Source organism: Colossoma macropomum, unplaced genomic scaffold, assembly GCF_904425465.1.
Source record: "Colossoma macropomum unplaced genomic scaffold, Colossoma_macropomum, whole genome shotgun sequence".
NCBI classification, from domain to species: domain Eukaryota; kingdom Metazoa; phylum Chordata; class Actinopteri; order Characiformes; family Serrasalmidae; genus Colossoma; species Colossoma macropomum.
The window spans coordinates 4,099,953-4,124,543 of NW_023494792.1; the positions used below are offsets into that span (position 1 = coordinate 4,099,953).

Here is a 24,591-nt window from a genome sequence, read left to right on the forward strand (position 1 = left end):
GAAACATTTAGCTTCAGTTATTGCTGCACAGGGGCTCGCACCAGATACTGAAAGCAAAGGTTCACAAATATGTGATACTGGATCATTTTCCGCCATAAATAAATGAGCACGTCTAATATTTTGTTTAATATTTCATCTGTTTAATTTGGTTCTCTTTGTCTACTATTAGGACTTGTGTGAAAATCTGATGAAGTTTTAGGTCAAATTCATGCAGAAATATAGACAATTCTAAAGGGTTCACAAACTTCCAAGCACCACTGTAGCTTACATGATCCACAAGAAATACTTAGCATTAAACATGTGAAATGGTTCTTCAGATTGATGGAGAATGTGTTGTATATGGCTCTACAGAGAACCTTTCTGAAAATGGTTCTATACGGCAACAAAAAGGGTTCTTCTATTGTTACAGCCTTGACATCATAACAATAGCAGAACCCTTTTTGGCGTTATATAGAGCCCTTTTCAAAACTGTTCTCTATAGAACCATAAACAACACATTCTCCATCAATCTGAAGAACAATTACACTATGCAAAAACATTTAAGCATGAATTGGTTCTATATTAGAACTCATGGTTCTAAATAGAACCGTTGCCTTTAGTAAAGACCCCATTAAGAACCATCTTTTTTTTATGTGTGTGGGCCAATCTGGCACAAAACTGCTCACTGCTTCAGTGCTGAAACCTTCTTTAAAAATCTCTAAAAGAGCTGCTGCATATTACCCAGCTTGGGACTTTCACTACTGCTAGTCCGGCACATCCAGCAGCTCTTGCAGGTGCGTTGCAATTGAAGTTGGCTCAGGTTTTTAATGCTAGCCAAGCTGCTCCCTAAAGGCCACTACAAAGCCTTGGCCCAGAGCTTGTGGGTGGGAGTGAAGTGAGAGGGGGAAAGTCATTGTAATGAAGGGCATTAAGATTCTGCTCAGGGCTTTAGTGTCGCCTTTTGCTGTCTCTATTCAAAAAGGCAGTTACGACAGAAGACGCATCTTTGTTCCGAGGCGCAGAGCTGCGGAGCGTGTTTCTGCTCGGCTTCAGGAGGCCTGCGGGCTGTTTAACATAATTCTGGCTCGGGCTGTGCAGGCAGATAAGGTGATGCAGAGAGACAACAGAGATATTGATTGCTGTTGTGAATGACACAATAAGAATCACTTCATCCTTGTTGTCCTAATCCTCTCGTCACCCCCAACCCCCACAGCTCACGCAAACAATGCACCCTCCTACATGTGCACAAATGCAAGCACACACACATACATTCCCATGCAAGCACACATGGTCTTACACACATATACACATACACTACAAATACCAACGCAAGCAAGCACTTCCTCACACACCAACCCAAACATGCACATGCAAATCCAATTCCAAAAATGTTGGGATAGTATTTAAATTACAAATAAAAGTAGAAAGCAGTAGTTTGTAAACAGGTATTTGTTTACAGGTATTTAACTAAAAACAGCACAAGTAAGAGATATTATTTCACCTAATCAGCTTTATAGATTTTTTCAAATACACGCTAATTCCAAATGAATGGCTGCAACTCATTCCAAAAAAAGTTTGGACTACAAGGCAATATAAGCCTGGGAAGATTGTGGAATGATCAAAAACACCTGTTCTGGAACTTTCCACAGGTAAACAAGTGAATGGGTAGCAAGTGATGCTATCATGATTGGTATAAAAGTAGTCAACACTTCGCAAATGTTCCTACAAGCCTGTCACAATTATTACACAAACACATTCACTGAAATGTGTCATAACTCTTATGAAAACAACAGAACAAAATCACAACATTCGGACTGGTGCTGTAACACAGAGTGCAGTGGTGAGTAATGTTTGTTTATTTGAGATTGAGCTGTGTCTGTCGTCAGTTGGTAGCTATTAGGCATCGACAGCCAGATCGCTAACCAGTCAGTTTGGCTGCCTCAGGCCTTTACTTGAATCTTAGCATATGATGAACAAAAAAGGACAACTAAACTCATGATTGAATTATTTTTAAGGCAATGAATTGTTAGCTAAAATTTCACGATTGTGACAGGACTAGTGCACACAATTGAATGCACACTTGCAGGCGTATCAGTTCAAGCATGCACACACTTATGTGAATATTTTCATACACACCCCTACAAATGCAAGTGAGCACAAATATCAATGTAAGTGCTCATTAACAAATGCAAATACTCTCTCTCACACACACACTACAAAGAGAGGCTGAGTGAAGAGCAGTCTGCTTTCACAGTGGAACGAGGTGTTGCTCAAACGACTTGAGTGAGATTGCACTGCAGGAGCATCTTGATTTATTTACGTCTGTCCTGACCACTGAGAGTCACAAAGCTCTGTCTAATGATTTGCATTAATAATCCATCACCACCTTCCAGATTGAATCAATGTGTCATAAAGATGAATTCCTGTGGCTGCAGTCAATATTAATAGAATGATTTATTTTTACAAGCATGCTGGGTAATGAGCTGCCTGGCTAATACTGGACCAATAAGCAAATCCTTTTTTTGTATTGAAACTAGTGGAAGAATATAATGCTAGCCTGTTGTTGATCATCATGATCTTATAATGAAATACACCTGCCAATATATTGGCAGTGGCAGTGTTCACCCACAACAACTGAAACATTGTTATGCAGCAGGTTATTTCTTTCAGCAGCCATAAACAAAGCTTGAGCTTGAATAAAAGGAAAGAAAAAACTCACTGTATCAAAGACATTTCAAAAATGGGTGCAAGCAAGCCATTTTCAAATTATCCCTCCAGAACCCCAGTGAATGAGAAGTGGCCAAGATTCATTACCAGGGCAATTGAAATGTCACAGCTAAGTGTGAGATAGCAGGTTAGAGATTTGGCAAGGTGGCAGTACTGAAAAAGGTTTAAAGAGACGCAATGACTAAATAAACAATGTTGTTCTACGCACTGTAAGAGAAAAGGGGTGAACGTTTCTACCAGCACACAGTGATAAGCTGTTATTAGCTAAACTGTATTATGTGTGACCAGAAAAATAACATAATTTGCTGGGCAAAGCATCATTTTTCTTGTACCTTCATCTCCAAACTTAAATTACTCCAATGCAAAATCTTTTGCTTCCTGTCCTGTTCTCTTTCATTCCGTCTCCACAGACAGTGGGTTGTCATTTCGACACTACAACAGACGGCGCTTTCTATTTAGCAGCATGGTGCTTCAAACTCAAAGACACAAACAGCATTTATACTCAGCCAACTGTAACATACCCTCTAAATAAATCTCTGCAAATGCTTCAGGAAAGTGTGCAAGACATGAAATAACAATTAAACAAACAAGGAAAAAGTATATACAACTAAGAATCCCACAGCATTCCACGGAGACATGAAAAGGATGAGGGTCTCACCTTTGATCTTTTCTCCGAGCTGGCTGCATTCGTGCTCTGAGTAGTGAACTATGGGGGGTGGTGATGGGGGGCGAAGGCGGTCCTCCTCGATCCTGCGCCGGTGCCTCTCCTCACGAGCCAGCATTCGCTGTTTGCACTCCCACTCATACAGGTCGTCTCTGGCCTGGGCGTAGTCCACATGCAGTCGCCCCGTATCCTTCTTATCTGTGCTGGAGCCGAGCCTGATCCTATATCCTGGACAGAAGAGAAGGGGAGGTTTGTGAGGGCAAAGGTGAAAACATCTATTTTCGTGACAGAAATCGGACCAGGCGTATCCTCTTTTAACAGGTTTCAACCAATACCATAAGTGCAACAATTCCAGGACAGTTTACAGCATTTTAGCCCCACCTATCTATGCTGAAGTTATAAGTAGTGTAGTAACGTGTTTACCAAAGCATACCAATATATTTTCCACCGGTTTGTTTTTCTTGTAGCCCTGTTATGAAAATCTGCCCTCTACGCCACACAAAAACACTGGTCTGTGGCTGGCTATTTTGCACGTCAGTCAAATGGCCCACTCCTGTCAAAGAAGGCAGTTCTTCACCTTGTTACGGGACAAAACTCACAAGACACTCACAAGACAAAAGGCAGAAGCCTGGCTTGCAAGCCTAAAAGGAATAATTAAAGTGTGGGCCACAAACAGACCCTTAGGGTTTTAGGGGGGGTCAACAGAGTTGAAACTCATATGTAAAAGGAAACTGGATTCTTACTTCTCAGATAAAGATACCAGGAAGCCAATTACACCAACAAAATTTCATAATCAGTGAAAAAAAAACTAACATAAAATCTAAAGAGCAAAGCGACAAGCCAGTGACAAATTAATTTGGCACAGTGAAACTAAAGTGCTAAACTTTCTCTTTCGGTTGAGAAAGCATAATGTGATGAGCTCGAGCATTTCTTAGGAACGTCCGGCCTGTTCAGGCTGAATTGAGAAACAAACAAACAAACAAACAAATGCGTCTTATCTAACACCTGTGCATTTATTCCTAAGAGCATCTGGATGGGGGAAAAGCTATGTCCGTCCGGCTGTCTCCTCCGTGCTATAAATACATGCTGATTTTTAATCTGCTTTTCACTCGGCTACAGCTGCACCTTCAGGCTATGGTGAAAAAAGAGCCGCGCTGCTCTGAATAGTGATTCATATCCAAGGCTCCACAGTGGTGACAATGGCCAAACACCACACATTCACATAAACTCTCTGCTCCCGCCTCCAGACTCTACACATGCGCGCTTTCCTCCCCTCTGGTGTATGCTCATTACTTTTAATCTGTGTTTGCAGTTCTGAAGTGAACACATGCTAATTTGCTAATTGCAAGTGAAATAAGAAAACGCACAGGAAATGCACTCAAGGGGAAAAAGTCAGGGCACGGGGGAGGACCAAGAGCACCAAGAGGCAGATGAGCAGTCAAGGGCAGAGCTGTCCATGAAAAAAAAGATCTACAGACACATACAGTGCTACTTTCTCATTGTGTTTACTCAGAACATAGGATAGCAAGAAGAAAACCGAAACAGACAAGAGGCTGAACGGTGCACATGGAAGACGACAGTGAATTATGCATTTGTTTATGAGCCCGGTGCACCTGGAGTGGAGAAAGAGATCTTTCATGCAGAGGGTATCTGGTGAGATAGAGCGTGGTCACAGATTGGCCGTGCCACCGGAAAGGAGTCGGGGCTTTTGCAGTTTACTTCCACCTCTCCCTTTCTGCTTTATAGCCCCCAGACGTCACTAAATATTTTATACGGTGTGTTCTGCGTTAGAAATGAGCGGCATTATTTATGGAAAGGCCTGCAGAGCTCCGTCAGGAGGCCCACACAATATATGGGGCGCGGCTCCAATCTCACAAAAGAGAAGCGCTCGCTCACCACCTCTCCACTGAGACTGCAACACTCAGAGAAGTGTAAATAATGCAGCGGGTATTATTGGAGCGGCATGCGCTTCATGAGCCCGGGATATATGTACCGAAGTTTGCATACAAAGAGATGTGACCACAGACCAGAGACTTGGAAGAGGAGATAAGTCAGGATAACAGCACTGGGCTAGTGTGGGTCATGCAGCATTTGCGATTTGCAGGCTGATTTGTATGCAGCGCCATGGGGCTGAAATCTATTGCAGTGTGCACGCGTGCCCGTCTGCTCGTTGACCTCCGGTGTCAGGGGCTCTTGGACGGGCGCGAGTGTCAGCCTCCGCCCTCTCCGAAGCTCTCCAGAAGGATAGCACCAAGTCCCTCCTCCCTCATTAAAGCACCATCAATCCATCAAGTCAAGCAGAGTGAAGGGCTTACAGACGTACTGGCCCAATTTCCATTAGATAAAAGGTTAAACGAAATTATTCTAAATTGCACTTATGTAAAGGACATGGCACCAGTGGCAGGACGTAATGTTTTCTCCTCCTATTCACATTTACATACTAGGGTAAAGGTGTCATTTTGGAAAAACAAGCATTATTTTCCATCACCAGGGTATGAACGCAAGTCATGTTAGTGTCAAAGGCCAAAATGCATTAGAATTAAAGAGTAACAAAATAATAAATATTGGTGTTGTTTGTGGGACTTGTCTAGTCGCTGCTGGTTTTAAAACAACAACAACAATAATAATAATAATCAAACAATAAAAATAATAACAATTATTCATAAAATTGGTTATGATAGTGGCCAATATTGGCAACCTAGGTTTCCTGACAACAGAGCAAAACCTTAGACAAATGTGCCACTGGGGAGCCCAATATCAGCCACTCACTACTTCAGCCCAGCAATGTATTGGATGGATTTGCTTTGTACAGAAAACCTTAAATGTTCAGGGAACCTTGAGTTTATAAAAGGTGCCATTTAAATAAAACTGTTGAAATTTATATTGGCTGATATTGTTTATTTTCATCCCCCAGAAATCAGTATTGGAACCTTGCACAAAATTCATATGGTTTGGGCCCTATTGCATATGGAATCCCCTTCTACAGCATGACTTTAATCCAAGAATAAGACAGCACTCTGCACTTTGCACCGAGAGAGTGGGGTTATTTCTGTTTGTAAATGAGAAAAATATGGCGTAAAACACTAATAGACCAAGAAAATTAGTGGGTGCGAAACAGGAGAAGGCTTTCTTGAATACGTACCAGACAGGAAGAGGGCCTTGTCGACGGTGTGTTCCTCAGCAAAGCGGATGTGGCAGAAGTTTTTCTTGCTCATGCGGATGGCGCTGATAGCGCCACACTGCTCGAACACCTCCATGATGAGTTGCTCAGTGGCATTCTCAGGCAAACCCCCCACAAACACCGTCTTACATCCAGGGGGTCTCTCCCGTGTGGCCGGAGGCGGCAGGTCTGTGAAACATGAGCAGATGGAGGGAATTTATTTACAACTTCAAGTTCAGGACTTCTCTTTGTCCAGTTATTAAAAAAGCAACCCTCTCTGTATCCATTTGAAATGACTGCAGCAGGTCTGTTATTGACTATGTGTCAAACAAGAATGAGATAACAATTAAAAAAAAAAAATCAATTCATTAAAAAAAGGCAAAACAAACACAAGTGATATGAAAACATTCAGAAAGGATAAGTTAATTAACCAAAGCCTTGAAAACCTTTATTAGACTGATTAGTCTTTTCTTTCAGATCATAACACATGAAAACAAAACAAGCATCAAGAAACAGAGAAAGAGGACATTAAAATGACTGCTTAACAATCCAGTGCAGGCTCCCTAGTTTACCCTAATTTGGTACATGTTTACTAACCCCTCAAGGTTCACTGCGCTAACAAAGCCAAAATCCTGAATTTTAATTCAGAGAAACAGAATTAGCGGAGACTACCAGGCTGGAGGTGAGTAATCAAATGAGCGTAGAGTGTGTCACGGTTGTGTGTATATGTGTTCGTAGAAATATACAAGGCTGCACATGTAAAACTGGCCTGCTGCCATGCTTTTTAAAGCAGATATATTATGCTTTGCAGGAACATAGCTAGATGCTGCATCTAGATTAATGAGCTGACTGTAGTGTGATACAATAAGGCAGCGGTTGCCAGTTATGGTCCTGAGGGACCTCCACACTGAAGTGTTAAGAGCCGTCTCTCCTTTAACACCTGATTTAACTCCTGGAGAGCTTTATAATTAACTTTGAAACAATCACATGTGCAGTACAGGAGTCTCCCAGGAGTCTTCTTATGAGAGTATATGGTAAAACAGGATAATCCAGTATGGTGACAGTACGGTTTTTGTTCGTGTTTTATTTGTGTAATTACAGAATGTAACAATGATCAGACTGATCATCCACCCCTAAACCATCACTGCACAACTGCACTTTAAATTCTTTATTCTTAATTCTTTATTTTTAATATTTAGTCTGTATAGCTAGTGCCATGGGCATCTGTCATGTATGTTTACTGTTCTGCTAATTGTCTTTGTGTCTTTGTCATTGTCTTGTGTATTTATTGTTCTGCATATTTACTGTATATTCTGCACTTGTTTATCACTTGTATCACTTGTATGTATCCACACTTTATGTAGTCCTGTGTAAGGTCCTGCTGTTGAGTGTTGCGCCATGGGACCTGAAGAACGACTTTTTGTTCCAGTGTACACATCATATTAAAGAAAGCTTAAGTACTATTCGAATGGCATTCGTTTTACATGGATGGAAAGGTGCGGTGATGTAATTATTGTTTATCAGTGTTTCTCAGTTATTTTAGTCCTGTACAAATCCTCCATATTAGTATTTTGATGGACTCCTGCATCAGTAAACATACAACATTTTATACTCTCAGAAAAACAGGGCCTTTAATGGCACGAACACTGTCACTGACACAATCTTTAGGTAAAGAACGCTATCATACCATATTCCATTGTAGTGATATTTTTTAGTTATGCTGACTCTATACGCCCTGCCTTGTTTATGAAAAAAACAAAACAAAGAAAGAAAAAATGCCCCCTTCACCTGATAAAGTGAATGAAGTACACCATTGAAACTCATTTAAGGTACACAGTTGGACCTGAAGACCATGTTGTGCCTTTGAGGGAACATTTAAAAGGTGTTTTCACATCTTTTCTTAAATTTGAAGGCAGTCATTGAAGTATTTACTTGTGTACATATTTAAATCAAACTGATATGCAACTTGAGTGTACGACTTGCAATATTAAAACGTAAAAAAGAAATTTGATTTTATGTGCTGATGTTGAATGTTAGTTGTGAATTACCAAGCTAATGAGACAGTGTATCTATTCTAGACAGCTATGACAACAAGGTTAGGGGAAATTAAATTATGGTTAAATTAAATGTTTTCCACTTGCGAGCAGCTGAAGAATTGGCATGTGGAAGCTTTTTTTGTGTAGCTACTCGTATCTGTGATTTATGCTGGGATTATGTGTCCTTTGTGAATCAGACATAAACATTACAGATGTCCTGTGGTAAAATTACACTACCCACCTCGCCGAGCACGCTAATCTTGTCCGAATGGTCCTTGTGATGGCAAAATCACATTAAAGGCTTTACGATAAAAGTGAATGAGTTGAATTAGGCGTTTAGAGCAGGGGAGCGACACTACACTGTGTACCGCACATGCCCCCAGCACTGGGGCTGAGAAACACTGTGTTAAGCTCTAGTTATGCAGCGTACCCTGCTGGGGTTAGAGTGCATGTCTGACTGGGGGTCCACATTGGACTCTGAGAGAGCACAAGGCCAGCGTGCTTGACTCTAGGCCAGTCACTGTAAATAGATTAGTTTCTGGTGTCCACCCATTGCTGGCAACGTGCTGGGTTAACACACACCATTCATCATCAACCAGATTAGACTAATTCCTGTTTATTGCTGCATCTCTCTTAATGATGAAGCCCCTGCCTGCCTGATACATTGCCTAAGGTCAGTTGCTGCCTTTTATCTCCTAACATGAAACTGGGTGGTAAACACAGCCATAGCTTTATCAAAGGGCAGCTTCGCCAGGCATTTGACCAAATGCCAACTCTTCACCTATTAATATGATGAAGCCCAGGAACTAGACTATACAGACCCACAGCGTGATAAAAGGAAAGGTCAAATTCCGATTGTGGATTTAACGCAAAAGGGTGTGATATTTCAGCTTCACGCAGGCAAGAAATTATTTGTTAACAAGACAGTCTACTCTACTGGCTCAATAGTAACACTTATGTGGGCCATAGAATTCTCAATGGCATCAAACAGACTCAAAATAAACAGAGGCAAAATGTCTGTGGTGGAACTGTGATTCTACAGGCCACATGATCTAGTAATAAATATACATATAGTGGTTTGTGCTTTGATGAAGACAGAGGGCCCCATTTTCATGGGTGCGCAAAGACTGTCACTGCAATATACTGGGATTCATTGTTGCTACAGGATATTGCATTTCAGTAATTTGGGTAATGCAAAGTGAGCAAGGACAGAGGGGTTAGTGCACCAAAACTGAATTTGTGTAAAGGATGGCGCGTTAGGCGGGGTGTTAGGGTGCATTTTTGTGGACATTTTTTGCACAATTCAACTTTTAAGATGTAAACAAAGTCATTCGGACTGCTGTGATGTGAAATGCTTCATTCTAGACAATCTCATGGAGTCAGAATTGTTCATTGCAGACATCCAAAACATTAAATGCATATTACATGAAGTAGTTACAAAAACAAGATGTTGTTTTATGATAGTGTTGAGATAAGAGTTTGGCCTAAAACATTTTTAAGACCTATTCATGGCAGGGCCTTGTAAGGCAAACTGACCAATTTACCTTTATTTTACCATTATCAACATTATTCATAAAACTGAGAAGACCTGTAGGTTCACTAGTCATTTTGGATAGTAAATAAAATAGTTATGTTTGCACTGTCAAGCCCTGGTTCCTATCTTTAACACTGTAAAGAGATCCAACTCTGTATGCTTCTCCACTATGATCCAATTCACATCAAACCACTCAATCTCAATGATTTAATTAAGTGAAACACTAGTGGAACTTTACAATTTCAACCCTGTGGAGAACATATAAGCTCAGCACAAAGTCTAAACCCAGTGCAATAATTGCATAATTTGGCAATTCCACCTAAAAGTGAAAACAAAATGACTATGTTAGTAGATGGATATGTTTACAGACAGTTATGTTTCAGCTTATATGAAAGCTTATATGGAATGAGCCCTATCTAGCTTATATGTATATAAGGAGGGGGTATAAGAAGTGTAAACCTCACAGTATGCAAACCTCATGATTCATTGTGTTTCTGAGTTGCATAAAACAATTTAAGACAGACTGGCTACTTCTACTGTCTTTTACTGCATCACACAAACTCGATTTTGACTATTCATTTCTGGTGGATAGTCCGTCTCCACCCAATTTGCTGTAGTTTAACAGAGTAATGGAATACATTATTGCGATGAGAATGAGGCAAATATTTGCTCATGTCTGGCTGGGCTTGCACCTCGCAAAGTGCGGCTCAGTCTCCTTTGCTGTGTAGTGTTCACAGTGGCTTTCCCTACTTCGTTCAATGTTGAAATGAAAGCATACGTTAATTTGTTCAGGATTTTAATAACCACACCTTCCTTTTTCTATTCTACCTAATCTAACCCTTTGTGGACACATATGGATGGATGTGTGGGCATGAAGATGGAGCAGGAAAGGCACAGAATGCTGTGCGTTGCTTTAGGAAAACAGGACCCACTGCCTTTTATTTCTGAATATACAGCAAGAATAAGTAGGGTTTATATTTGCTAAACCTGTGACCAAATACTTGCTTTGTTGAACAGTCATTTAGCACTGAAGAAAACATGAGACACTGCGCATGGTAGCCGCAGTGCAACTGTATTAATCACAAAGACTCACAAGGGAGAGTCTAAAAAGAGAATAGTGGTAGGGGTGCAGAAATAATATTTTACCATTGAGGATTATAACGTTCATAAAAAAAAAATCATTAAAGTCTTTCAACAGCATGTATTTTCCAACCAATAACATTTTACCGAGAGGTGGCAGGGGTGTATGAACATGAGCCAGCTAACCGAGTTTAAAGCGAGGTCCATGAGGAGCTTTGCATCTAAAAAGCCTATAACAATACTATAAAGAGGCTTTTAAACAACCTCTTTGTTGAGGCTACTGATACAGTTCGCTACAAATGTAACTGTGTTTTTATGAACACTATCAGCATTGGCTCTTGTATGAAAGCACAGTCTGATAAGACTAAGCGTGAGAGCATATTCTTTCATTTCCGTGAGACTTTCATGACCCAGCAGGTGGTCTGGTTCAACACAAAGCAGCGTGAAAATCACACACGGCACGGCACCGCACACCACACATACAGTGGAACTGTTCAGGTGGTGAAGGAGCAGAGTAATGAGAATGCCTTCAATAGCTAGCATCTCTCTAACGTGGCTAGGAAATCAAAATGTATTATTTCCCGACTCAGTGTTGTCAATCAAACGCACACAGGTGCTCATTAATGGGCCTGATGCTAATCAGTCCAAATGAAGACACAGCCCCAGGTGTCTCAGATGCAGAACACAGAGCAAGCACACGTACAAGTTTGTACGTACACAGTGTAAGTTTGTGGAGGTCATATGTATGTCTTATTTGTATAATCCAGTACTGTGCAAAAGTCTACTGTATTGCATAAAACATCTTTTTATTTATTATTATTTATTTCATTCACAGTCAAAACGGTAAAAGCACATTATTCATTTGATATTTCTAAGGAGATTAGCCATAAGATAATCCACTTGCATAACGAAGGGGAAAGCCAAAGGAAAATAAGTGAAAAGGGGTTTCCAAAACCATTTTTCTGAAAAAATATTAAAACAGAAAACAGGGCTCCCAACACCTGTGCAAGTCCTAGTAGACCACCAGAATTGTCACCATCAGATATACAGCATTTTTATCTTTGAAAAATAGGAGAAAATCAGCCTCCACGCTCCTTACACTGTGAGAAGACAACTCAACACTATGAGTCTGAAAGGATGTGTAGCTGTCAAGAAGCCATCACTGAGAAGAAGAAACAGACAAACAGGAAAAACATTTGCACCAGAACACCAAAATTAGGGATTAAATGGGGATTATTTGGATTGTGAGAAGCAGAAAATGTAACCAACTTCTACCAACCAACTGAACTTCGGAAATGTGGAAAAATATCCCTGCAGTTTTTTTTGAAAAACTCAAGGCAAGTCTACTGAAAAGACTGGAAACTGTTATATTTAGTTGTTAAGGTTTATGTGTCATTTGAATTTTTTTTTCTTTTTATCCCGATGCTGAAAACTAAATAACTTATACTTAATGGACATTTTGAATGGAAGTTGCTAATGAAAGGATGGTCTCTGATTTTTGCATACAACTGTATGTTTTCTGCTTTTTTCCTTATGCCAAAAAATTAATAACTTGTACTCAATCGCTGTTTTGACTGGAAATTAAAGAAATGAAGGGTGACTTTTGCACAGTATTGTATATGTACAAACCTAATTGTAACAATATCTTGCCATATTATCTACGTACATATGTGTGTATACTCTTTATTGAAAAGTATTGCCAATAGAATAGGATGCTCTGGAGCCAAAGGTCACCATGGAGTATCATCAGGGCCTAAGCTTAGGCCAAACACAAATATACATATATATATATATATAAACATACACATTTTGCAATATCAAAGTCGTTTTTTTTTTGCCCCAAAAATGTATGAAAACAAACACACACCGACACATATACACAGGCTCCAGACCCCCCATACATAGAGAGACCTCAGACCTCCTCCACACTCACAAACAAATAAACAACCAACTCTATTTTAAAGCAGGGACATGACAGCCGCTTGGCGGCAATGACAGCCAGCACGCAGCGAGAAGAGAAGAGTGAGAAACAGAAGTGTGACGTGAGAGCAGCATATCTGACAGGGTGAGGAAGCAGACGTGCTCTCTCTAAAAGACACACAGACACACACACACACACACACACACAGATGTGACTTCCTGCTTTTATTTACTCAAACTTATATACTCCAGCACAAAGTAAATGCTCCAGCACTGGCTCAAATCAAACGCTCCTTCCTCAGATCTACAGTAAAAGAAGACTAGAAGCAGACGGTCGAGTCCATAGCTAACCTGTGTTACAGCAGCCCAGCTGTGACTTCTGAGTACCTGCCACACTCCAATCCATCCCTGTACAGATGTTTTTATTTGAACATGTCTAAGGTGATGCATGCTACAGCTAGAACTGGTACCAATCTGATACCAGGGCTGTTATTAGCAGAAATGCTGGATCAAATATCGGAGTAAAATAACAAACCTATCCTGAAACAGCACAGACTCACACTGTATGATGTGATGTTGTTAGCTGTGTAGCTCTTTTGGGGTAGTCGAGTGACTGAACAGTTTGAGCCTACTTTTAGATGCTGATCTTAAGCGAAGCTCTGACATGAACAAAAAATAATGATCATGCCTCACGTTCAATCTGATGAATTACTGAATCGGACATTCAACTGAACTGAAATGGACTGTTTGAAGGAACTGGTTTGGGAAGGTGAACTGTAATTTTAATCACTAAAGGACAAAACACACGCATCCAGCATTTATCAACAAATACTAACATTCTAATGTTAGCAGCTGACTTTATGCTGTTCCAGAATATGAGCTAACAATGCAAATTAACCAGTGTGAATGGGGCAGAGTATTTTAGAACAGTATGAACGAGGGGGAACATTTTAGGAATGTGTAAATGAGGAAGAACATTCTAGAAAAGTGTGTATGGAGGGAGAACATTCTAGAACAGTGTGAATAGTATGAGAATATTTTAGAACAATGTGAAAAGAGACAGAACATTCTAGAACTGTTTGAACAGGGGAAAACATTCTGGAACAGTTTAAATGGAGGGGAGCATTCTAGAACAGTGTGAACGGAGGGAGAACATTCTAGAACCATGCGAGAGGAGGGAGAACATTTCAGAACAGTGTAAATGGAGGGAAAACATTTTAGAAATGTTTGATTGGAAAAAGGACATTCTAAAAGAGTCTGAATGGAGAGAGAACATTGTACAATGATGAGAACTGGCAGAACATTCTAGAACAGCTTAGAATATTTTGAATGTTTTAGAACATTTTAGAATGGAGGAGAACATTCTAGAAAAGCAGAAAGAGGGGAGAACATTTAAATGAATGGTTTAAATGAAGGAGAACATTCTAGAACAGTGCGAATAGACTCTAGAACAGTGTAAATGGTGGAGAATGTTCAAGAACAGTGTGAAGTGAGGTTGAACATTGTAGAGACTGACAACTATCATACATATTGTCAGTGTCTGTTGGAGAATGCTTGGTCAGTGTGCACTGGACTTAAGTGAGACAACATGAGAGACAGTCTAGGAATACATTTTTCGCGGTTTGTGGATTTTTTTGGCAAATTTCCTTACCAACACAGATTATAATTTAATTAAAAAAACATCTAGTGGACCTCTGACACGCTCCAGTCCCAGCTATGCACACTCGATCACCCACTCACAGGAGGCCTGAGTGCAGTTGCCAGGTGTGTGAACGCGTGTGCAGGAGGCCACGTGTATATGAAAGTTTGGCCCTCTCTCTCACACATGAGAACCACATCAGCAGGGAGACAGTAGGTAAGTGGTGCTGTCTGCTGGAAAGCCGGTGATCACTCAGTGCCATGGCAGCTACCTGCTGTGTATTGTCCTTCTTTAGTGCAGGAAGCAGAACGTTATCTCCAGCGAGGCCTCTGAAGCCTGCCGTGATCACAAACACATATAACAGGCTTTCCCCTGGGAGGCAGCGCAGTATGAAACGCCACTACCCGCCCATTTCTGCCATTTTATCACCCTTTCTGGTGCGGTTCGATGATTAGCCTCATGCTCCTACCTGTTCCCTGAGACTGGGATATTGTGATATCGTACCTTCCAGCACGTAGTTTGAGCTACATGCTGTGTTTGTAAGGTTAAAGGGCGGCATGGGAACAGTGCAAGCTTAAGGCCGGGTAGCATGACCAAATATCCTACCAATGTTCTTCCATATCTTTTTGATATTAATAAGTAACGAAAGCTAGGCAAGCAGCGATGGTGTGATAAGTGAACTTGACTGTGAGAAACCATCGCGAGCACACGCCTGTCTGCCTCGGAATTTTCAACACATGTGGTTGCTAGTGAGGATCGTACCAGCGTAAGGCAATGAAACGCCTCACCCTAAGCCGGTAGCTGTCTGCTTTTGATATTTATTTTTATGTCTGCTTTTAATGTTTTGTGTTTTTGTTATATTTCTGTGTTTAAAATAGTGCTAGGCCGGATGAGCGATAACTATGCCTGTGTGCCAGTCACAACGGTTCACACCTGCCATATGAAAACCTTTGTGGAGACCACTCATATGAGCAGTGGGGAGGGGTGGAGAGGGCTGTGGTTTGTTGCTTGCCATGTAAAAACAGCTAACTGTCACGTGGCTATTACAAGTGACCAGCTAGACCTATTCTCCCTCCCTGTCTAGTGAGTAAAGCCACTCATTGGACCATCACCTACTGTACCGAACTAGCAACTGTTTAAAGTTCAAGCCATTGTTGCTAATATCAGATCACGGAACAGAACACTATAATAGCTATAATCTTTTTACTGAAAATATTTTAAATGTGCTTTTTCAGTATCAAAAATTTGTATAATTTTTGTTTCATCACCCAGTCCTATGCTTATACAGCTCATACGGATGTTTGGCGCATGCATTCTACTGTCTGGAGGTGGTGAGGAAACAGGCCAAATGGCAGCAGTTTTAGCACACTGAGGCTTTTAGACACAAATATAGAGTGACACAGACCCTTTTCTGCAAGCAAGAGATAGAGAGAGAAAGGAAAAGATATGAGACAGAAAGAAGGAGGGAGAGAGAGAAAGGCCTGTGTTGGACACAAAGGTCATTCTGAGGCACAGAGGCAGGGCAGGCCGTGGGTCACAAGCCTGTGAAAGGCAGCATATGCAGCCTGCCCCGATGATGACAGGACAGAGGGACGGATTCTGATTCACTGGATTCCTTGCAAGAGAGAAGAACAGCCGCAGGTGTCCAGTCCTGAGGCAGGAAATGCATGATATTAGCCACGCTGGCTGTGTCCTGCTACGCGCTCCTTCACAGGCTAGATTTCAGACAGGACAGGGGGCCACAGGGGCGCTCAGCCACTGATTAACATCAGAGGGATGCCAGTGGGTAGGTGGAAATGGAGCAGAGCTTGACAAAGGCTGCAGGGAGCAGCAGGGTGGGAGACACTAAGGATTTTAAGCATCCACAGCTGCAGGGACGGCTATGGTGCCTGAAAAAAAGGAGTGTGCCATTATGCATATGTGCAAAATTGACTTGCTGCTTCCCAATGCCATAGCCTGTAGAACACCAGTCTGACATAGTTGGTAGAACATGAAGTTTTGATGGCTTACTTTTACATTTTCATTGTGTGTTGAATCAGAATTGTACTGACACATGATAACACTATCCACTCTGTGAATTCAGAGCATATTTTCCAAAGACATGCTAATGTAACTGACTTTCCTGTTTTCCTGAAGATGCGTCACCTGTTTGTGATGTTACAAAGGGGTGATAAAGGAAAGCAATCATATTAAGTCAGCTTTGATATCCTCTTATGTTCTGTAAATGACTAATGAAATGTTGATAAACATTTCATTAGTCATTTACAGAAGCTAGTAATCAAAGATGAGTACAAGAGACTTACAACACTTCTCCAAAAGCTAACTAGACAGCTAACTAACAAACTCTGAAGTTATTTGGACCCCCATGGAGTGGGGAGAGGAATGTCATACTTCTCCATAAAGAATTTTTTTTTTTTAATTGCTGCTTTTTATTAGTCAGCGTGAATTGTTAAAAGGTGTTGCTTAGTGATTTAGTGATGCTTTTCTCAGTGTGAATTATCAGGCACTTCTTTCTGTTGTTGTGTTAAGAGGTGTTGCTTAGTGATTTTGACTTGGGTGGCTACAATGTTAATGCCCATTTCTTTCCAGTTGCATTGGTACTTAACGTTCCTACTAAGGATAAGATGCTGGGAACATACTGGGCAGATGTAAAAGATCAAGGGACCTTTAATCACAGCTGCTGTCAGGCCAGGTTTTGCAACTATAACAGCAGAGACTCCTGATAATAACAACGCATTCAATGAAAGATACAGTATGGATGCTTGCTATTCTGTCTGCTTCTGTTTGTGTGAGAGCTAAGTGAAGTGAAAGCTAGTACTACATACCTGCTTTCTCTGTGAAGGTCTACACTAGAGATGAGTCACACACACACACACACACACACACACACACACACACACTTTCTAAGTCGCTTATCCTTCTGGGTCATGGTGGGAGCTGGAGCCTATCCCAGTGGTTAATGGACGGAAGGCAGAAAACACCCTGGACAGGTCGCCAGTCCTTCACAGGGCAGACACACAGACATATACATTCACACACACACTCAAAACTAGGGGCAATTTAGCATGTAAAGCCAGGAATTGAACCCAGGTCCTTCATTTCTTGCTGTGAGGCAACAGCGCTACTCACTGAATGTTACACATTCTCTTATTTAGGAACCATGCTATATCTGAACTCTACACTTCACCACCAGAGGGCAGTGTAGATGCTGTGTCTTATGATTTAGTTCTAAACTGGTCAGTCAAACGATGGAAATTGCATCTGTCTAAAGGCTACCACACACTGGACAGAAAGTGTCCAGCAGTTAGTACAAAGTACAGCTATATGGAAGAAAAGTTGTCTATGACCTCCTGTTGCTGCTACCACAACCACAAGCTAAAATGTATGATGTGAAATACGTTGATGTGAGTTGGCTAATAACATAAGCTGAGGTAACAGATAATAAGGTAGCATTCATCTACACCAGTGTTCTTTTCTTGAAAGAAGGGTGGTCATGTGGTCTGTTTAGGTTTCACACAGCAGTTTCTGGTTGGGCAAACACTGATACATGCAGAGTATTTACAATGTAGCAATTATGAGATTAATTTTGTTTATGAAAAGATTTTTCAATGACAAAATACGAGTAAATATACCTGAAGAAATCCGTTGTTTATGTGCGCAGGCTGAGGTCAGGTTTGCAAGGTTTTCTGTTTCTAATTGATTAATGAAATGTCTGGTTGATTTTATTTAAAAAAATCTTTATTAAAAATTAAATCATTATTAAATCAATATCACACATCAGAGTCACATCAAAGCAAACTAGCTATATTTCAGACCATAACAGCGTAAAACTTCTGAATATCCGCTACAGAATCAAAATGAGGTTAATTAGTGATTAATTAAACAGATTTCTAATGAAATCTAAAATTCCTAAGAGAAACTGCCAATAATTAGGCAGAATCACTTTCTAGGCTTAATGAAAATAATGCACTCACCATTAAAGAAAACTGCATAAATATCAGTCAGTCAGCAAAGGTGGAGTGTCACATATTTTGGTAAGAGACAAAAGCAGAGGTGAATGAGGGTGTGACAGAGGGAGAGACGGAACAAGTGGTACATGGGGGCAGAAAAAGACGCTGAAAGGCTTCAGTTCAAGAAAATACTACCATAAACAGCAACAGTGCTCAAAGCCCCTTGGGAGCAAGACTGAAGGCTTTTCTAAGCGCTCCTAGCAGCTGAAGACGAAAGTGCTGCCCTCAACGACTGCTTTCCTTTAAACTACACTGCAGCCTGGGTTTAAAGCAGGAAGCAGCAAAAACAAACTCACTACGGCTGGGACTGGGGGCGGTCAAAGTGCACTGGACAGCACATGTCCCTGACCGGTTGGGGTCAAGGTCAATATGGAGAACAAATCATAGTCTGAAAGGCCAAGAAAGCAAGGAATACAAAGCTATGCACTGCAAAACTAGCTAAAGAATACAGTTTTTGTCAGCAATTGTGTGACAATGATTTAATCTTATTTATTCTTTTATTACTTATTATCATTATTATTGTTTTCCTTTAACATGGATGGCATTCATCAAACAAAACGTAAATGTGCCGATATTAACCAGATTAATTTCAACTACAGTCCTTGTAGCCAGGTATCATTAGCCAGGATTAAAAAATATTTTCAAAGTGAGAGTGGGCAGCATCAGTGTCTGTATTGCTTTCATGAGGCTTCTGCCTCCTTCATAGCCTGCAGTTAGTGTATAAAAGCTGAAAGCACCACTATCTGCAGCCACTCCCAAACTGACCTAGAAAATGAACAGCCGTTTCTTCAGCTCTCTCTCCGCTCGCAGTTCGCCACAATAGATGCAGCTCCGCATGGTGAAAAGGCCCTTTCACTCCCTCATCAGTCAGACCAACGCAGCTGAAAGATGCAGTGAGTGTGACACAGCTCTGCAACAAAGACGTTTCAAGCTGATGCTACAAAGATCCTCTCCCCGTGCTTATGCAAAGAAAGCTAGAGAGAGTCTATGAACTGCGCTTCTTCAAAGAGTCTCTCTTCTGTACATAAACCACTGGAAATGGCTTTGGCTGTGGTTTGAGGTATTCACCTTAAAAAATTCTGACAACAAGACATACATGAGCTTCATCCATTAACTGGCAGTGAAGCACTCTTCCAAAATGTTTTTTTTTTAATTAAGAGATAATACCTTGTGAAACAACAGCTCTATACACCCCTGGGTGGATTCAGTTTTACTGTCTTGACAGCGAATTAAAAGCACACCTTCACTAAAACAAGAACCCATGGTGTCACTGACGCATAGCACCAAATGCTATTAGAGTGCTAATAACCCCCCTTGTGGAGAATCGTCCGTCTGCTAAACACACATATGCGAGTGTGTATGTGAGTGAGATACCAGGTCCATGAGGTGTTTTGTAAATAAAAATCCTCAAGCACAGCAGAACATTACTGCTAGGGAAATGCATTATTAGGTGGGTAATAACTAAAGCAAGTCATATGTTATGGAGGGGCTATGTCACAATCTGTCCTACACTGATCTAGCCATGGTCATGATGTGGAACTGTGAAACAGCTGTTCTCTATATACCTTTGGGAGAATTCAGTTTTACTGACTTGACAAAGAATTCTTCCTCAACTTCACCAAAATAAGGACACACAGTGTCATTTATGCAAAGCACCAGAAGCTATTGAAATGCTAATATCACCCCTTGTGGAGAATTTACAGCCTGTGAAATTTACATGAACGATCAAATATGTGAGTGAGTGAGTTACAAGCCAGGTCCATTAGGTACTTTGCATCAAAATATACTAGTGTTTCTCTTAACATAGTAGTAAAATACTACTCTGGAAATGTATTATTAGGTGGGGAATAACTAAAGTGGAAAGTCTGTCACAATCCGTCTTACACTCATCCTGGCATGATCATAATGTGGCAATGCATCAGTTTCATAGGGAAGTACACGGCGCAGTCTTCATTGATCTTGTAAATGTCAGCACTTCATCGGGTTTATCATGACACTGACCTGCTATATATATTGTTTTTAGACTGTTGTTGGGCTACAGTGAAAAAAAACAGACAAATTTAAAAAAGGTATTTGGTGATTCCAGCTGTGTATCCTCATATGTTCAGCATGCAGTGTGAATGGCAGGTCCTTTGGTCTGCTCCTCTGCTCTGTACAAGAGGGCTGAAGGACACAGACTGGCTCAGGTAATTAGCTCATTCTCTGAGCCTCTCCTTGCAGTATGCCATATTTTACATGCCACAGGGCCCTAGTCTCTACACAAATTGACCTTTCAATTACAGCCCCTGCTTGACCTCTACAACCCCTAGACAACCTCCAGCCCTTTTCATTTCTCTCGTCCATGTCTATCTGTGCATGTAGATCAGCAGAGGCCATGGAAGGGCTGCAGGGGGGAAATGAAAGAAGAAGAAGAAGAAGAGATATTATTAAGAAGATAGAGATTTAGAGTTGATGAAAGGCACTACAGTGAGGGTGGTAAAAAAGAGAAAGATGGAGAAAGTATAACAGAGTGAGAGAAAATGGTGAGGGGATAACCGAGAGCACAACAGAAACAGAGAAAGACAAAGGACTGAAGAGACACTGTAGAGAGAAAAAGAGACACTCTAAGCAAAAAAGGTTCCGTGACTTATAACAATAGCAGAACCCAGGTGCTATATAAAAAAGGTTCTGTAAATAACCATAAACAAGTTTTCCCATTATAAGGAAAACTCATTTAACCATGCAAAGAACCATTTACAGCTGTATGCAAACATTTTTAAAGTGCAAAAAACCAAACCTCCAGAGCAAATTATCTTAAAAAAAAATTGTTTCTCCACAAACGTTCATACAGCATTAGTTCATATTTAAGTAACTAAATATAAAATAGCAATAGTGGCTTGTGCAAAAGCTTGGACACCTGGTTGTAAAGTCTCTGCTAACTGACTCATTAGTACTAGCTAGGCAGGTCAAGAACTGTCATTACGAACTTTCAACTGATGACAATTCCAGAGCATAATGATCTCCATGACACTTCAAAACCCTGAGCTAGCGCTCAACAACATGGGTGCACCATTCTTCTGAGTAATGTTGCTTACACAATCATTATCTGCATGGAAAAGTCATCAGAATGGAAACCTTACCTGCAACCTCACCACAAAAGTCAACATCTGAAGTGCATCCAGATAAGCTAGAGGCACTTTGGAAACAAGTATGATGTTCACAACACCAACTTTTGATAAAGTAAAAGTGGAGCTCTTTGGCTGCAACTGGTAAAGATGTGTTTGGAGGAAAAAATTAGTAGCATTTGATGAAAAGAACACCCTGATAACTGTTAAGCATGGGGATGGATCTATTATGCTTTGCAGCCAGAGGCACACAAAATATTGTATAGGTAGGAGAAAGAATCGATCAGCAAATTCTGTAAGCAAATGTGACACATTCATTCAAGAGACTGAAACTGAAAAGTGGCTCGCTGCTACAACAGGACAATCCAAAACACACCTCAAAATTCACAATGAACTATTTCAAGAAATGCAAGCTGAAGCTTTTGGAAAGGCCCCTGACTTGAACATCAAAGAAAATCTGTGGGTAGATCTTAAACATGCTGTGCATGACAGTCCAAGAATACTGCCGAACTACAAACATTCTGCAAGGTAGAGTATGTGACAAATCCTACAACAAGAAAAAAGGCTCCTAGCTGGCTATAAAAAACATTAGCAAGCTGTGATATCTGTCAAAGGGTGTTACTAAGCAATAGGGGTGCAGGAAAAAATAGATTCTTAGATGCATCGTGATGCGGGCGTGAACGATTCTGAATCGATTCACAAATGTCAAAAATCGATTTTCTAAATATTTAATTTATAACGTAATGTTGACGGAACGTAAAAGGCAGAACTTAGAAGTGGGTAAGTGCAGCGCCCGGACAGTCTCTGGTGGCACATAACAAAAACACAACTGAATGAGTGAGAAATCTGACCGGCTTCCTCTGCATTAAAAGCAAGGTTAGGTCAGGAGTCACGACACAAATGTTAAGAAGAGCCATTTTGTCCTTTCAACAAAAATCAAACCAGCTTGGGAGCCACAACATTTAATGTCCAGTATGTATTAATGTCCTAGTATAGCTAAACAATATAAACGAAAGCGCAGATTTACTTTACTCTGCTTTAGACTTCAGCTGCTTTCCTCCCCTTTCCCTCAGGAAACTTTTCCTCAAAAGTTCAATCGTTTCTTCTAAAATGTCTCTCATCGTTCGACTGATTTACGGGGCTGAAGTCACTTCTCATTCTCCAGCTTCTGGTTCAAATTTTCCCGTTCCACCTTAAATTCTGAATGAGGCGCCGAATGTAACCTAAATGCGGCACCATTTAAGGTGGAACAGGAAAATTCGAAAGAGAAGCGAGTTCATCTTCGCAACTTTTTAGTGTTTGACCGTCTGTCGCTACAGATTTAACGTACCAGGTAACCAAATGCGCTGCTTATAAATGCGAATAACGCATCATTGCTATGTGACCTGCAGTCTGCACGTTGCAAAACAGGGCTACCACTGGATCTTATTTCACCGTAACTGCGCATTTCATCGCAGATGAGTGGCAGCAGCGTCTCATGTGCTCTGAACAAGAGCAGTGAATGAGCCTTCCAGTTCACTTGCCACATCACTTCCATTTGATTTATTAATAAAAGATATTGCAAGTAAATTCATTATAGATCATTACAAATACTTTGTTTTAAAAGTACCAAGTCCTCAGACAGTGAGACAGTGCATCGATAATCATTTTATAATCGCATCAGAGCCCTCTGAACCGTAATCGAATCGAATTGTGAGGTGCCTAGAGATTCCCACCCCTACTAAGCAATGACTTAGCAAGGTGTCCAAAGTTTTGCATTTGCCACAGTTACTTAAGTTCAACAAATATGAAGTAAGTATGTACACCGATCAGGCATAACATTATGACCACCTCCTTGTTTCTATGCTCCTTGTCCATTTTATCAGCTCCACTTACTATATAGGAGCACTTTGTAGTTCTACAATTACAGACTGTAGTCCATCTGTTGCTCTGCATACTTTGTTAGCCCCCTTTTACCATGTTCTTCAGTGGTCAGGACCCCTATGGACCCCCACAGAGCAGGTACTATTTGGGTGGTGGATCATTCTAAGCACTGCAGTAACACTGACGTGGTGGTGGTGTGTTAGTGTGTGTAGAGCTGGTCTGAGTGGATCAGACACAGCAGTGCTGCTGGAGTTTTTAAACACCTCACTGTCACTGCAGGACTGAGAATCGTCCACCAACCAAAAATATCCAGCCAACAGCGGCCTGGGACCACTGATGAAGGACTAGAGGACGACCAACACAAACTGTGCAGCAGCAGATGAGCTATCGTCTCTGACTTTACACCTACAAGGTGGACTGACAAGGTAGAAGTGTCTAATAGAGTGGACAGTGAGTGGACACAGTGTTTAAAAACTCCAGCAGCACTGCTGTGTCTGATCCACTCGTACCAGCACAACACACACTAACACACCACCACCACGTCAGTGTTACTGCAGTGCTGAGAATGATCCACCACCCAAATAGTACCTGCTCTGTGAGGGTCCATGGGGGTCCTGACCACTGAAGAACAGGGTAAAAGGGGGCTAACAAAGTGCAGAGAAACAGATGGACTACAGTCTGTAATTGTAGAACTACAAAGTGCACCTATATAGTAAGTGGAGCAGATAAAATGGACAACGAGCATAGAAACAAGGAGGTGGTCATAACATTATGCCTGATTGGTGTATAACATTTGCAGAAAAATGGTTACTTTAAAAATCAACAAAGTATGTCATGTGACCAGGGGTTCCCACACTTTTGCATACAACTGTATG

At 41.0% G+C, this 24,591-nt stretch overlaps 1 protein-coding gene across 9 annotated transcripts in view; it reads right to left on the reverse strand.

Moving 5' to 3' along the window:
• enox2 (ecto-NOX disulfide-thiol exchanger 2) overlaps window positions 1-24,591 on the reverse strand; it is a 262,213-nt gene that overhangs the window by 46,699 nt on the left and 190,923 nt on the right. For all 9 annotated transcript variants that reach the window (XM_036575624.1, XM_036575632.1, XM_036575627.1 and 6 more), the window contains 2 exons: window positions 6,513-6,719; window positions 3,365-3,598 (listed from right to left, as the gene is read on the reverse strand). In XM_036575624.1, the coding sequence (XP_036431517.1) occupies window positions 3,365-3,598; window positions 6,513-6,719 (441 nt within the window). The remainder of the gene's footprint in view (window positions 1-3,364; window positions 3,599-6,512; window positions 6,720-24,591) is intronic.